The following is a 16163-nucleotide window of genomic DNA, read 5'->3' on the forward strand; positions in this document are numbered from 1 at the left end:
TGCAGTGAAGCTGTGTTATACTTGCGTGAAAGATACCGTACACAGGTATTTCATCTCTGACCTCTATTCTTAGACACCTGAGCCCTGCAGGGAGGCACAGGTGTGTGTTGTATATATTTGAAAATTAATAATGTGGTGGACACAGAGGTTTCATACCACAGGATTTCAGGAAGGGCACATAAATATACAAAATAAAAGACTTACTCCATATGACAAGATTAAAAAGTGTTGTAAGGTTTATGAGAAAAGGAAGAAAAGGTGGGAGGATGACAAAGAAATCAGAGAATGATAAGAATCATAAGAACACACACATGTAACGGCTGTTGGATCCACACAACAATTGTGCCCGTACACAGTATGTTACAGTAACATTCGTCAGATTGTGTTTACGAGTGTGAATAAATCTTGATTCCCTCACTCATGTGTTATGAAAGAACCAGCGGCGTCACATCACATAAAACACAAACAGGTGCAGACGGTGGTTATAGACATGGTCCTGATAGCATGATACAGGCTTCAGGGTTAGTAACAACTCATGAATTACCTACACCAAGGACGTTATGTTTTTGTTTGTTTCTTAGCAGGATTACACATAACTTACTACTGATTGATTTGCATGACATTTTGTGGAGGAGTGGGGCATGACCAAAGGAGGAACCCTTACATTTTTGAATCTGGATCAGTGGGTTAATCCAGGATTTTTTGTTTCAAGTTCTTTAACATTGTAAGATAAGGCTTTTTCAACATTTTCATTGATTTCTCAGAGAATAATTCATGAATCTTGATGAAAGAAAATCAGTCATGTTTAGGGGACTGAGTGTATGTAAATAAAAATCCAAATCTAGTGAATTTAGATGTGGTTTTATAAGGAGACTGTTGGGCCTTAATGGCGGAGGTATGTGCTCATTACTGCCTTTTTAGTATAAATTTGCCATTCATTTTCTTGATTAATTAATGGATCATTTGGTGTATAAACATTAGAGAAAATACAAAAATGGTGATTACAATGTCCTAGATGCCCAAATATTTAATTTACTATGATTTAAGACAGGGAAAAGAAGAAAATCCTTACAGTTAAACCTTTAAATATTTAGACATTTTGCATAAAAAATTACTGCAATGTTTAATCAATTATGAAACAGTTGTAACAAAATTTTCTCTTGATGAAATAATTCATTAACCAACTGATCTAGTGAGCTCAGATTTGAAAATCCCTCAAACTTTATCTGTGTAGTTATTAGTCGTAGGCAGCATAATGTAAAATTACTAACAATTACCAGCTGCAAGTTCAACCACAAAGATCAGACTGCTAATCAGGGTAAGGAAATGCATATAGCAAACAAGTGACAGGCAGTTTTCAGCATCTGAAATTTTAATTAGCTCATCACAACACTTCAAATGTTTAATTGGTGAGGAAAATAATCATAGTAATCATTCGCCGCAGGAGGAAAATGGAAGAAGTGTACTCACTCTTTAATTTGGATCGTACTTTGTTGGCCAACTTCTTGATGTCAGCCATTAAATCCTCCAGATCAGCCTTAGTTTCTGAGGAGAAGAGAGAAAGAGGAGAGGAAGAAGAAGAGGAGAGGAGGAAGAGGAGAGATTACTGGGCTTGTTTGAAACCCCACATAACCACATACTAACTCAGTTCCAGTGACAGAATCAACACACAAGAAATGACTCTGTGTCACTCAAAACACTTCATTAGCTTCAGTCCACAGCAGCACAACTCATGCTTCTCTCTCCTATTTTTCCTTAAGCATCCTTCCCTTCCCTCTGTTGTCCACCTCTTTCCATCCTGGCCGACACCCTCTGTAGAAGCATAAACCTGAGACTCATGTGGGTAGATGGGTACTGTACATGTGGGTACAGACAACTAACATTAGCTATTTCAGTGACCAGAGGAACAAGATGGATTTACTGGCAACAGCTTCTCAAATAAGAGGATTTACTGTTGTTCTTATACACTAAACTTTAAATGAAATATAAGTTGACATAGTAAATTGATTGTAGATGATCAACAGGTTCTTGTCCTGTCGATTGCATAAAACAAGCTATTGTTAGCTACTGATAATATATCTGCTGTGAGGAACTTACAATTTCCACTTTCTGACATTTCTCAGATATGATTAATCTGCAAGGAAATAGGGAAATTGGTCAATAAAATAGTGTTATGAATTATGTTATGTACTAAATATTAAATTGGGGTTTAAAGTACCGTTTACTGAGACCAGAAAATGAGACCAGAAGCAGAGGAGAATAGAAAAAGAGGGAGCAGAATTGAGCACATTGCACAATTTCTCTCTCACACACTCTCTCTGGAACATTAATTTCCATTTTTAGAACAGTGCATAAAAGTGAGAAAGGCATTCATCATCTTAATACCATAAGAACCAAATCTCCATATATTAACAAGCCCCAGGAGGCCAGCAGACATAAAAGAAGGTCCTTAAAAGTTACTGGAGTCAAACTATTCAATCAAACCAAACTGCTCGCAGTACTTTTTATAATGAGTTTTTTTTTTCTTCCTGCATGTTGCCTGCTTCTATAAAACGGCATAAATCATACAGATGAATAACAGACGCTGGGTACTGAAACCTGGAGAAAACATCTGCATCTGATTACAGACCGAGCCTCAATAGATGATTTGATTACACAGTGTGAGGAGGACCTCCATCGCTGCTAAAGTTCAATTATAAAAACATAATATTTGCACACATTTTGAGCTAAAAAAAGAAGCTTAAATGTAATGAGACAATCGTGTAATCTCATTCTCTACAGCTGCACAATAAATCTACGCTATATGTTTGCTCTTTGTGGCAGTTTGAGAGGTGACAGCAACACAAACAGACGATAAAAAGTAGAGCTGGGATATCAATCCTCTAACCAGCTTGTATGATAACATTAAACTATAATGGCTCCATGGAGACGCTGAACCTATTACACAGTGATCAGCAAAGCACTACAAGCTTTTAATCTGCTTAACAGGCCTTTTTCCATATCAGCGGACATCAGCCTGTGGTACATAAAGCTCAGTGGGACAAAGCAGTGGACGAAGCAATAACTGATGAAATTACATCAGTTTATATCCAGCTGCAAATAAACTCATTACAATGGAAGATGGTAGGAATACATGCAGGTGTTTTTGTTATTAAAAAAGCAACAGTCGAGTAAAAAGACAGGAAGAATGATTTGTCTCAAATGTCCCTGACTGGACTCGAGCCAGTAAAGTAGTAACATGACCTGCATCCTAAATCCTGAGGCCTCTGTGGTGACTATGGCAGGTGTTCTCAATGTTTGTGGGACTGATTCACGGTTCCATCACTTGTCAACGTCAGTGTCGAGGCCATAATTTGACTCTGCAGGGGCTGTGGATACAGCAAACACAATCCATGTCTGTCGGCAGGGAAAGGTACTCTGCAGTTTTATACAACTTCTGCAGAGCAATGCTTTAATGTCTTGACTTGCACACGGACGGTTGCAGCAAACAATGAATTTATGCATGAAAAAATATTTTAATGGTTTTTTGGGGTATCTTTTGCATTTATTGATGGGAGAGGTCAAGTGGGATTGGGGGAGAGAGGGGAAAACACCAAGCAAAACCGAACCTGCAGCCACTGCAAAGGACTGAAGCCTCAGCACATGGAGCACCCACTCAACCTGGTGAGTTCATGTTCACCCCTGCACCAGCAAATTTAGAGAAGACATGTAAGGAAAAAAATTATTCACTGGAGATCAGCTTGAAAAAATTCATGAAACAGGGTGATGTTAAATTCTAAAGAATGAGCCTGATATGACAACAACTGCAGCATTAATTACCATAATCTTGGTTAGGATTTGAATACAATTCTATCTCTGGTCGCTAATTTTTCTGCTAAAGGAGAAATATGTGCAGCACACAATGAGTGTGTCAGGGTCAGATACTGATCTGAGGTGGTGGGCTGAAGCCCTCAGGGCAGAATGAATAAACAGTGCTCTGTGGTGTGTGTGTGTGTGTGTGTGTGTGTGTGTGTGTGTGTGTGTGTGTGTGTGTGTGTGTGTGTGTGTGTGTTGAGTAGGACTGTAATCATTTATCAGTCCTAGAATACCAGTTTCCAAAGCAATTTGATTACTTGTTTGAAAAGGATACTTTCAAACCTGCTCAATTTGCAGCGATAACAACACAAACACAAAATCTAGCTTTGTACTGTGTGTGTGTGTGACGATGAGTTAGATTGGATCTCTCCCTTGTGGTTACCAAACACAGAGGAGGCCAACCTGCTTGATCAAGTGTCGATTCAGCCTCATTATTGGATGTGTGAGAGCGCAGACTCTGCTGAATAAGTCGAGGGAGAAGTGAGAGGGAAGCAAATTAGAGGGCAAAACTGAGGAGTCAATTGAGCTGTGGCTTCACACTCCATCCCTCTCCCAGACGCTCTCGAATGGAATCTTCAGGTCACGCTTGTTGCCATCATTAAGACTGTGTTGCTATGGCGATGTGTGCAGTCGGTCCTCTCGCCATGCAGCTTCAGATTGTTTCAAAGTGGCAGAGGGAAAGAGAGAGTCAGAGAGCGAGAGATACGCTACAAGGCAGGAAGAAATGGAGAAAATGTGGAGGCTAGAAGAGGAGTGTGAGCAGAGACGATAAATAAACGGTGTTTCGGGATGTTTATTCTAATGTAATAACTGATATAAAGTATTATTTTCAAGACATTTTTGCCTTCACTTCAGAGTTAGAAGTTAAGGACAACATGACTAAAGCCAGCCAAGATTTTATGCTACAAACGTGTCCCACCTGAAGCCAGAGTCTGATAAAAATTGCTCCTCCATCTCACAGATTTCCATTGTAAAAACACAATAATGAGCCAATGAGCATAAGGCTGACATGGTCCTTTGCTCTGATCAACACGGGCACTTACTGGCCCCTGTAGGAGTTTGGGCCGTCCAAGACCTAAGTTGACAGTCGTGAGAGAAACAAGGGTGTGAGATTTCACTCTCAGTCCACTGAGGGCTGATCTGGAGCTCTGCCGACCAAATCCATGATGCTACAAACCAACCAGTGCATAAACCCCAGGGAAAAAAAGGAAAAACTTTACTGTAGCAAAACTCAGGTCCGCACTTTGCTTGTCCTCCTGCTCTCTATTGTTTTTTTTTATGCATTGAAGTGTCATCGATATGATTAAAGATAGCTAAAGTCAAAATACAGACTGTCTTGTTGCCGTAGACACCACATAGAGCCCACAATGAGTATTAAATTGATGATGAAGCTCCTCCTCCTTTAGTGACACTTCATAAAAATGTGTCTTTAGGAAATTGCTGGGCCTTTTTCAAAAATAAACAGTGGCCCAGTAATAATTACAGAATTACACCAAACTTATGCTTTTAACACAACAAAGGAACGAAAACTAGGACACTGACACATACATACTCTGCACTGAATGAGATTATTCCCACAGTTGTCAGATTGCTGGGAACTAATTCAATTTCGCCATTTTTGCCAAGACGAAATTGAATCAGGATGACTGAAACAATGCAGAGAAACAGAGCAGAGCAGAGAGACACAAGCTCATTCAACACAAGCCACTTTCAGGCAAAGACACACACACACACACACCTGGACAAAGCAACACTATACCCGTTTCCTTCTATTTCCAGTTTTTGTGCTGGTGATGTTGATTTTTCGTTAATGAATGAGCGTATTTTCTCAAGCTGACTTTTGGTGAAAACCATTAAGCAAAAAGATACAACTTGAAGACTATACACTGGTATTAGTTTGCAGATATAAAGTATATATGACATTGCAAACACACCAGATTTGATTTAAAACTATAAATGGATTTAATTTACTGTATAAACTGTTTTTCTAATCTATCAACCACTCAAAGTGTCATACAATGTATGTCTCATATACCCATACATTCATGCACTAACGAAACAGCATCAGAAGTAGGGGTTCAGTGTTTTGCTCAAGGACACTTCAGTATGGACTTTGCAGAGGACGGGTCTAAAACCAGGAACCGAACCGCTTTACCACCAGTCTTCACGTGTATAGATCAGGATGAAGCTGTTCTTACATCCCTCATCAGAAATATGAGGATGAAAGCATATTAGCAGAATTTAATAAACGATAAACATCCTGACCGTCCTGGTCAATTCTCTACAACATTAAGCTTTACATCCGCTTTGCTTTTACAGCAGCGGCATTTATCCATTTAGAAAAGAACAAAATCATCTGACAGACTGTTAAAACTATGATAATATTGACACAATTTGTGTGCGCGTGTCATTTTGATGTCAGGGTAACGTGACACAGACAAGACACTGAGCCAGTCTTGCTTCCTCCTCTTTAACTCAGGGTCAATTGCTGCCATTCCAGCCTCTAACTTGCAGCCATTTATCTTTTTTCTCTCCATCTCGCAGTGTCTGTGCACGTCTCCCTCTGCTCGCTCTGTAAATATATTACCAGTCCTTTGTGTGTTTGCTCTGCTTATTGATCGTCTAGAGTCCAGGTGTGTGATGTTTCAGAGAGACACGGAATCTGAGCTCATCCCTCAAACATGACATGTTATTTGCATTAGTGTCGAATACAGTATGCACACAGATAATGACAAACTGAGAGCAGAGATAAAGTTGAACTACTTAACGATAGAAACAACACACATACTCATCCCTACCTTTCCATTCTGAAAGCCCAGATTCACTATAGTTAATAAGTATCAAAGCATGGACTTTTTCTTCAATGCATGATGAGCCCTGGATGAAGTTTATAGACAATTTTTTTAATAAATATTAAAGTAGGTAGATGGCAAATACACTAAATAAATAATTATATTTAAAAAATGAGCAAACACACTCTATTCTAGCTGCGTAAAGGTAGACTGGTTACTATTTGATGTTCATATTTACCTCTACCAAGGACATTATATTTTGGTCTACATTTGCTTGTTTGTTAGCAGGATTACTCAATCTATGGCGGTATCGAGGGCGCACGAAGGTCGCTCTCATGTGCAACAGATCCCGAGTGACAGGCACACAAACACAAGAGTGAAAGAGAAGTTCTCGTGTGACAAAGTGAAGCATATTGCATGCCACTTGTGGGTACATGCACAACTGCAGCTGAAACTATGGTGGTGCAAATAGTGAGGCACACAACTATACAATGCCACAACAGAGAAAAACACCAAGTTCGAAATCTTATATTATTATGGTTCATTATAAAATTGTGTCAGTTTTGGTTTTGTACATCCACAGAAAAGGATAATTTTCAATAAATTGTATTTTAAAGGTGAAGTTTTCAGATTGTACATGTCAAAGTCTGTTCACTGGTCTTGAGAAGCATGACTGCATCTGTGAAAAGATGCATGAAATCCTATAAATAGACTTTAGACCCCTTGAGGTTTGCATCAGTTGGGACTGAAGAGTTTGAAAATGAAAAATAAATCTGGGGCTGTGGAGTTAGAAAGAAGTGAGCTGAAATATCTGCATCAATTTTATCCTCTCTTTTTTTGCAGTCCAAATTTTTTGGACAAAAGAATAGAATGGTAATGCTGAAAACAACTTATAGTAATCAAACTGAAGTTATTACAAACCTTATCATGGCAAACCTCAAAATCCACATTCTTATGCCTGAGGTCAACCTGCATTTTAATTAATTCTGGAGGGTTATCTCCACTGTCAAGCCACAAATATAAAAACTCTCATCCATCAGGGATGTCTTTAACCTTAGTTTTCCATTCAGACTCACATAGAATATATCTGTTTCGGCAGACAGTTGAGTAACACAGAATAAATATATTTTTTAGCCATGATTGGGTTGTATTTGATTAACATCCCCCTCCATCTCTTTAAAAACTTCTCTTTCTCTTGCAACATCTTCTGAGACAGTATAACAGGGTTAATGTGAGTTAACATAGAAGTGTCACTGTCACTTTGAAACGTCCCCCTGCCTCCCAACACTTGGCATCAGGGCAGAAAGACCACACTCATGTCCTCTGAAGCCACAGGGACAGAGAGCAGTTAAACTGATTTATACTTGATTTATCATTTATTCAAGCTTTGACCTCCATTGTGCGCATTCATTTGTGTGTTACTCTGTGTGTCCTTGGCCTTGGATACGATTGTGCACATTGTGTTAACAGCTCATTAAGAGGGATATTATTATTCCGCAGAATAAAGCTGTGTCTTAAATGGCTGGAACACCACTCCAGAAATAAAAGGAAATAGAGAGATCAAGTGAGGAGAGAAAGGCGGCTGAGGAAGAACAAAGAGAAAACTATAAGACCTTATGCAACACTTTAAAAAATTTGGTGGGGGAGCTTTGGCAAACAGCAGTCTGAGGGTGGGTGCGCACTCAGCCAAAAAACTGACACTAGAAATAGTAACACTCACAGGCTGCAATTAAAGCAAACATCTCACGTTGAGGACTTTTCAGAGTCGAGAGTAAAGATGCTCTTTAGAAACTACAGGCTGAGATGTCAGAGCGAGCAGCAAACACTAAGTGGCTGGAAAAACATACTGTGAAATGTCGTTAAATAATCTCAAGTGTTTAAGAGCAGATTATCTGCATTTAGTTACATCGACAGCCAAGTATATGCTCCAGTAGTATGGTGGTTGTATTATGCAATTCAAAATGGGTATTTTTTACATTTTGTTTGAATTATTTGGTTTGAGTCACAAACTCAGTTCACTGGAGGCATTTCCACAGCTAAACATGATGCAACACTTAAAAACACACTTTTCTCTAGAACGTGATGATCAGTATTCAACCTGCAGCTAAAGAGAGGGGAGACGACAGACTGGTAAAGCAGTAGATAAGCAGTAGTTATCAGACTACTAAACAGAACTGGTGTGTAAATTCACCATCCACTATCTGTAACAATGCAACATTCATTGTGGGAAACAGAAAAGGAACTAGAGGTGTTGGCAGAATTGACAAACTAGAATGGCACCCAGTACAGAGCTTACATCCGCCAGGGCCCTTTGAATTCAACCAAGCTGTGCCAAATTGCACACACTCTTAGATCAGTCCCACTAAATGTGCCTGATTTATACTGCATTCTTCCACCATGTTTTGTGGAAATCCATTTTGGTTGTTTTTGTGTAATCTAGCTTACAAACAAACAAACAAAACAACCAACAAAATAATATAACCTCCTTGGCAGAGGTAAACAATATGACAAATTTAACATGGGAAAACATCAACAAAAACATCACAACAAGTCTTTTCTTCCAATATAATGTTGATTAAAAAGGTCTTTATACCTCCACCTCTCCAAAGGCCACGTTTCATTTCATAGCAGCCTCCCTCTCTCCTGGGAGAAGCAGGGTGTAAAAGCCACTGATATTCCGGCAGAGGACGCAATCGTCACTGACTTTTGGCCTTTCAATATGAAATCTAAGAACAGCCTTATCGATCAAAATAATGAGAAGCCACACTGCGCGAGGCCGACAGACAACACTACAAATTAAAACTAATAATGGAATTATTTTGAAAATGTGAATTCAATCTTGTTTTTGAAATGTAAGATGCATTTGTGTCTTCTTCTCCTGCATCAGAGGAATGTGCTCATGGGGAAACACAGGTTCCATACCCATTATGATCTGATGGCTATTACCTAATCTATCATCATTACTGCTGCTACATACTGTACACTGCTGTGGAGCGTGCCCACACAAACACACAAACCCTTAACACCCACCGAGCAAAAACAAGCGCACACAATCACTGTATGCTGCGATTCCCTGGAGGAAATAGATACACTTCATTTAGGGGGGGTGGTGATATGGGATAAAGTATAATGCAGGGGTAAAAGGAATGCGTTGGTATGCATGTGTGTGTGTGTGTGTGTTTGCGTGAGTTAATATGGGCTCTGCCAGTGGGCTGCAATTAACCCAGTGCAGATCAACAGGAAACGTCTCAGTCAGCGAACACAAAAGCTCCCAAAGCAAAAGGGGGGAGAGGAGGAGGAGAAAAGGGGGGGAGGCTGTGACGCAGGCCAGGTGGGTAATGGCTAGGGAGATGTGATGTGATTATGAACATGATTAACCATGACAGACACAGAAGGTTTATCACTTTACAATGTTCCGCTGTGGAAGACATTTGAAAAAAACGATTGCATGTGTGTGATTTCTTCAATTCCTACTCGTCCATTATCCTGTTCCAGTCCAACCTCGCTCATTTTCAATAACATCCCTGATACCCGTTTTTAGAAAAAGTGAGTGCAGGGGAGGATTTACTGTGAGGAAAATACCACTTTTGACCACTGAAATCTAATCACTTCATAAATGAGTCCAATTGTACCTAATTTAAAAAACCTCTCTGGAGTTGCTCCTGAAATATTGCATTCACAAGGCAAAACATTTGCCTTGTGAGACCTTGACCTTTTCCCACCAAAATAGAATCAGTTTATCTGTAAGTCTATGTGAATATTTGCGTCAAAATTGAAAGGATTTTCTTGAGGCAATCTTAAGATAATTCTATTCACAAGGTGAAAAAGGATTTGCGATGTCAAAGTGAACAAATTTGAAGAAATTCCCTCAGGGTGTTCTTGAGATATCGTCTTCACAAGAATGGGAATCCATCCATTATCAAAACCACTTATCCTCCTAAACAACCAACCAACCAAACATCTATCTATGAAAGGAGGAGATTAGAGAACAGGTCTGAGGCTCAAGTTATCACTATTCCTCCTGACAGGAAATCATGTGTGTGCCAAATGTCACAGCAATCCATCCAATAGTTGATGTGAAATCTCGTTTAATAACTTAATATGTCAACCTATGATGGGGCAGCAGAAAATATCTGGAGATCATAAATTCATTAGGATTTATCCCCTGGGGACCATGAGTCTCTGTTAAAAATGTACTGCCAAGTCATCCTACAGTTTGTAGCAATATTTCAGTCTGGAGGAAAGTGGTGGTGATGGGCGGACGGACAGACGGGTGGATGGACAGATGCAGGGATGAGCCGACTGACTGACTTGCTGTCAGACGTAGAGGGCTGTGTCTCTCCAGCATGGTGAACAATTATATACAAATAAACTTGTGCTTTAGCATTTTAAGTATATAAGTAAGATCATGGTTTCTTCCTTATCTCACCAAAGTGCTTGGAGTTGCCTTAACAACACCCTCGAAATTGTGTTGCCAGAATATTGTTAGAAAAAGCTATGAGAGACACTGACAGTAAACTTTCTCCAGACACATTTAATATTACTAATTCCCTAAGTTTTTTCAATTTCCCACAATTTTGAAGGCCCAATTCTCCATGAACATTCCTGGTTTACTGCTTGATGTTGATAAAAAATACAATCTGGGCACCATTATGTTTCCAAACAAAATGTATTCATCAGTGCTGATGATTTGTATAAGAATTGGATTCAGGAGAAAATAGTTGCACAGACATAATCATACACACACACACGCATGCACCGACACGCATGCACACACACACGCGCGCACGCACAGCATGTATAAGTGTTGCGGAAGAGATAGAGCGGCTGTCTGAATAAGGACATTCAGATGATTGGAGTCCGTCGGCTCCAAAATGCAACAGGAAGACGGTGAAGAACAGACAGACCTCTGTGTAATGAACGACCCTGACATCTACATCAGCTGCAGATTGATGTGCATTTATCAGGGAGGTGCACACACACACACACACACACACAGAGTATCAATTTCAGTCACAAAGGAAAAGGCTTGTGGAAGAATTTGTATCTTAAACACAACACCTTGCCTCCTTTCTGCTCCACTCAGTTGACACACCCCGGCTGCTACTTAAAGGGCTCATCTGACGCCTGCTGCTTCACACAGATCGATGCTTTCTCAGATAGGTGGGAGGTCGGGAATCAGGGGGAGGAAAGGGGGTTAGAGGGTGTTACTAGCATGAGTAACATCCCCCTCGTGAGTGCGGTGTCTAGATCAATGCTCTGACATAAATGAGAGAGAGGAAGAGGTGTGAGAGGACACAGATGAGGGGGTTGGGAAAGATGGATCGTAGCGCACAGATTGAAGAAAATCAAAGAGGAGAGTGGTTGAAATGAGAAGAGGGATTATGGAGGAACTGATAAATACAGCCGACGATGGTAACAGCAGGTTAGATGGGGCTGAAGAGTAATGGAAAGGAAGCAGAAAAGTGGAGAAAAGTAACAAGAATGCAGGACATTTTACAGTGAGCGTATAACAGCTTGAAAAAGGACAGAAAGGACTTATTGGTGGAGGGTATATACGGCTCTCAACAGCTTTGAGCTCTTCCGACTTCCATCAGTCTCCATCAACAGGCTGCCTTTTGGCTTTTTCCTGAGAAACTTATTTCCACAATTTACTGGAAAGGACAGATACATTTTTCATTCTTTTGCTGAGTGGAATCTGCCACGATTACCAGGCTTTTCGCTACTGTTGCACATGACACGGCATATAAATAACTGACTTTTGGCTTTATTCTCTTCTCTTCTTTCCAATAAGAGCTTCTCCGGCTCATTACTGAGTCAGTGCAGAATAAAACATTGATGTTATCATTAAGGAGGGTTAGCGCAAGTGTGTGCAGACACGTCAAGCTTGGTTTGGACAAAGCGCCCTGGAATGGTTGATTAAATCTTTACCTGAAATACAGCCCAGGAAAGGTGGCGTCCACTCTAATGATGCAGACTATTATATGAATAGCGAACAACAAATACATCTAAAGCCTATGGCAGAATCAATTCAAGCCATAACTATTGCACAAGATAAAATGGATCATCGATTGATAGGTGGTAGGTTTGCAAGTTTCATATTTAAAAAGATTAACGTTGAAGGCCCTCAGGATATGCTATGTGTCGTTTTCTTTATTTATAAACTCTTAACATGTTAATCAGACTATTATTAAAACAAGTAAAAACAAACAAGTCTCTCAAATGCTTCTTGTTGATGCTGTTGGAGAACAAGGTCTAACATGTTGCTCTAAAAATACTCGTGTTGAGTATCGTGTTATGTGTTGAGTTGTGCTGAGATCCAGAGCTGGTTTCACAAAGATAGATTTTGTAATCTGCTTTGAATTCTGGGTAAATTACAGCTGTTTTCAATCTAAAAATTCTGACTGACTAAGGCATGCATTATATTGCTCTTCTGTGTTCACTCCAGTAGAAAGTATTTATAGCACACTACAGCATATGAGTCACATCAATGCATACAATCAAAACATTCAATGACCCTTTTTTCCACATCATTTAGTTTCTTGACACATTTAGTCTTTTTCATCCAAACAAACAGTTTAGTTAAGTAACGTAAAGTCTCTTCAGTGAATCCCGGTTCACGTTTCCACTGCACCTGAGGAGCTATAGGGGCGAGTGGGTGATGGGTTAAAAATGTTGTATTAAAGACACAATTTTTAACCCCAGTAAGCAAATATATGTCTATTTACTTTCACCTTAGAATAATGTTTCAACAATCCTGTGTTTTAGGCCTATATTTCTGTTTCAGTACAAACACAGTTACTGTGATTGAACTGTGCCCAAATTAAGTTTTCTTTATTTTGTTTACTGCTCCATCTTTTCCATTCCTTTGGTTGATCTAAAATATTCTCTTCACTAAATTGTCAGGAAGCCAATAACAGTTTTTAATGTAACCTGATTTTTCTTTAGTTTATGCACATCAAACGTTCCACAAAATGTTCTTCGTCCTTTGGGGAAGTTTCTGGGCTAGAAATGCCCTGATTTATTTTTTCTGCAATCATCTAAAACCAGTGCAAAAACTCCACCTGTACTCTTGATAAACTCGAATCCTCTTATGATTAAAACACAGTATTTGTGGAGAAGTGAAGGTCATGTTGAATATCTCACTCTGTGAGATTTAAACAAGAAGGAGAAAAGTCAAACAGCCTTACTCTCATCAGGGTTAGGTGAGGCGAGGATGGCGCTGTGCTTCCTCTTGACCTCTTCAACTTTCTCTGCCAGAGACTCGATAAAACCCCGGATTTCTTCCACCTGGTTTAGGAGAGACAGAGAGACCAAAATGTGCTTTAGATCTGACCAACATACTGAGGTTGATAGAAACTGATCTGAAGATGTTATTATCATGGTAAAGGCAGAATGACGATGGTTTATGGGAAAGAAAACACACATGACTAAAATCCATCAAATTACCATCTGCAGACATCCTCATTTCATCACATTTTTAAAGTTATTTTAGTCAACAACTTGGAGGAAAATGTCTGTTAGATATATTTAGTTCACCACGTGCAGTGAAAACGATTCAGTTCACTACTCACCTGAGTCTTTACAACCTGTGATATATCTCAGGATATTAAATAATGAATGTGTGATTCATAGTTTATATAAGACCGTGCAGGGGAAAGTTAGCTCTGGTGTTAGGTGATGATACCTGGCTCACAGCTGGTCATACATTTCATCCCAAAAACTCTGGATGGGGTTAAAGTCAAGGCTCTGTGCAGAACAAGGTTTTCATATCAAACTCAGAAAATCATTTCCTTAAGGACTTTGCTATTTGCACAAAGGAATCTTCCCGTTGATACAGGTAAGAGCCTTGAAGTTCACAGCTGTTCAAAATATGGTTGTGTGCTTTTTAGATCCTTGTAAAACGAGAGGAAACCTGTGTGTTTTCATGACAAAAAAACACTACGTAAAGAAACATCTGGATCGACATCAAAATTGTACCCAATTGTTTGTGCCTATTTAAAGAGTCTGGATAATCTGCAGACGATGAAGAGAATATAAATGATATTTATGTGAGGTATAAAGTAAGAAAAGTTTGTTTCATTTTTTAAATTAATTCTCTCTCTGACACACACAGGCTTCCAGAAATAGCTGAATATGAATACATTTAGAAACTTTATCTCCAAAAGTTAGATCAATGCCCAAATATTACAAAACCTGTCCAGTTATTAAACTTTGGTACTCGCATCTCGTGCTAACAGGTGGATCTTATTACCTTTAGACAGAGTCAGACTGGCTGTTTCCCCCCCGTTTTTACTATTTATCTAAAGTCAAACTAACCGGCTGCTGACTATAGCTTCTCTGCAAGAACGTGAATGAAGTAATTACCCCAAAACATTGAACTGTTCCTTTACCCACATGATTGAATGCATGGAGGTGCATCTCATGCATCTACTTCTATGAACTCTGTACTTCACAGCATCATCTGCTACCAAGCTCCAGGTCTGACATTCTCCCCCAGCCACCTCCCTCGTCACCAGCTGTGCTGCCTCTGACTCAGGTAACAGCTGGACGGGCAGCAGGTCACATCTGCCAGCGACTTCATCTATCTCTACTCTCTTCTCAGTCTGTCAACCACCCCTGATCACTTTCACCGCCTCTACACCTGCTCCGATACAGCCCAGCCTGTACTCCATTCATTCTGCTCTATCCCAGGTCACTTCCTCATGCAGATCTCTGGTTCGTCTTCTCCATTTGCAGTCCACGTTTTCTCCGTCGCTCCTCACAGCTCTGCACTCCCTGTTCCTCCATCCATACATTCCTGAGTGTCCCTCTTCCACTCAGCCTGGGTCATTATTCTCCCATTATCTCTTTAATAAGCTGCTGATTGGATCATCTTTTTTCAAATAACATCATAATTGTCTCTGAACGACCACTGGAGAGAGACCAGGCTCTACAGGAGGCCCGCTGAGGTGAGCAGAGTTAAATAAATGTAAGACCGACATGTGGAGAGAGATCATAAAGGTAAAAAGTAAGAGATTGATCCAGGTAGGAAGAGAAAGAGACATAAAGTGAGCAGAGGATGAAACCACGGGTTCTCTGGGTTTAGATGCCATGTGTTAGTGAGTCTCTGTGCGTCTCTCAGAGAAACCAATATCAGACACTACTGAAAAACATACATGCAAAACAAATAATCAGACATATCCACCTAAAGAACCACCTTACCAATTCTATAAGTTTTCATTATTAACTTGAGCTGCTTGTTCCATGACACTATTCAGGAGTCTCTGTATCTGGTACAAATACACAATTGCAACAATCCCACAGCTGCAGAAAAAAAAAAAGCAGATTTCCTTCTTCATGGTCTAATTTGAGTTATGTTGGTGCAAAAGTCTTATTTTCATCTAGAAGAAAAGATGATCAGAAGCTCGAGGCCACAGCGAGTCTGTCTTGCTTTCGCTCACTTCATTCTTGCATCATCAGGTAAAGGCGCTTGGGGCATCATATGAGCCTCGTTACCACACAAAGCAAAAAGAG

The 16163-nt window shown here is 39.8% G+C and overlaps 1 protein-coding gene across 6 annotated transcripts in view; it reads right to left on the bottom strand.

Moving 5' to 3' along the window:
- Nucleotides 1–16163, bottom strand: part of stx1a (syntaxin 1A (brain)) — a 57504-nt gene that overhangs the window by 19511 nt on the left and 21830 nt on the right. For all 6 annotated transcript variants that reach the window (XM_034604373.1, XM_034604379.1, XM_034604375.1 and 3 more), the window contains exons 3-4: nt 13838–13937; nt 1471–1545 (exon numbers count right to left, since the gene is read on the bottom strand). In XM_034604373.1, coding sequence (XP_034460264.1) covers nt 1471–1545; nt 13838–13937 — 175 coding nt within the window. The remainder of the gene's footprint in view (nt 1–1470; nt 1546–13837; nt 13938–16163) is intronic.

The sequence above is a fragment of the Hippoglossus hippoglossus genome, chromosome 13 (assembly GCF_009819705.1).
Source record: "Hippoglossus hippoglossus isolate fHipHip1 chromosome 13, fHipHip1.pri, whole genome shotgun sequence".
Classification (NCBI taxonomy): domain Eukaryota; kingdom Metazoa; phylum Chordata; class Actinopteri; order Pleuronectiformes; family Pleuronectidae; genus Hippoglossus; species Hippoglossus hippoglossus.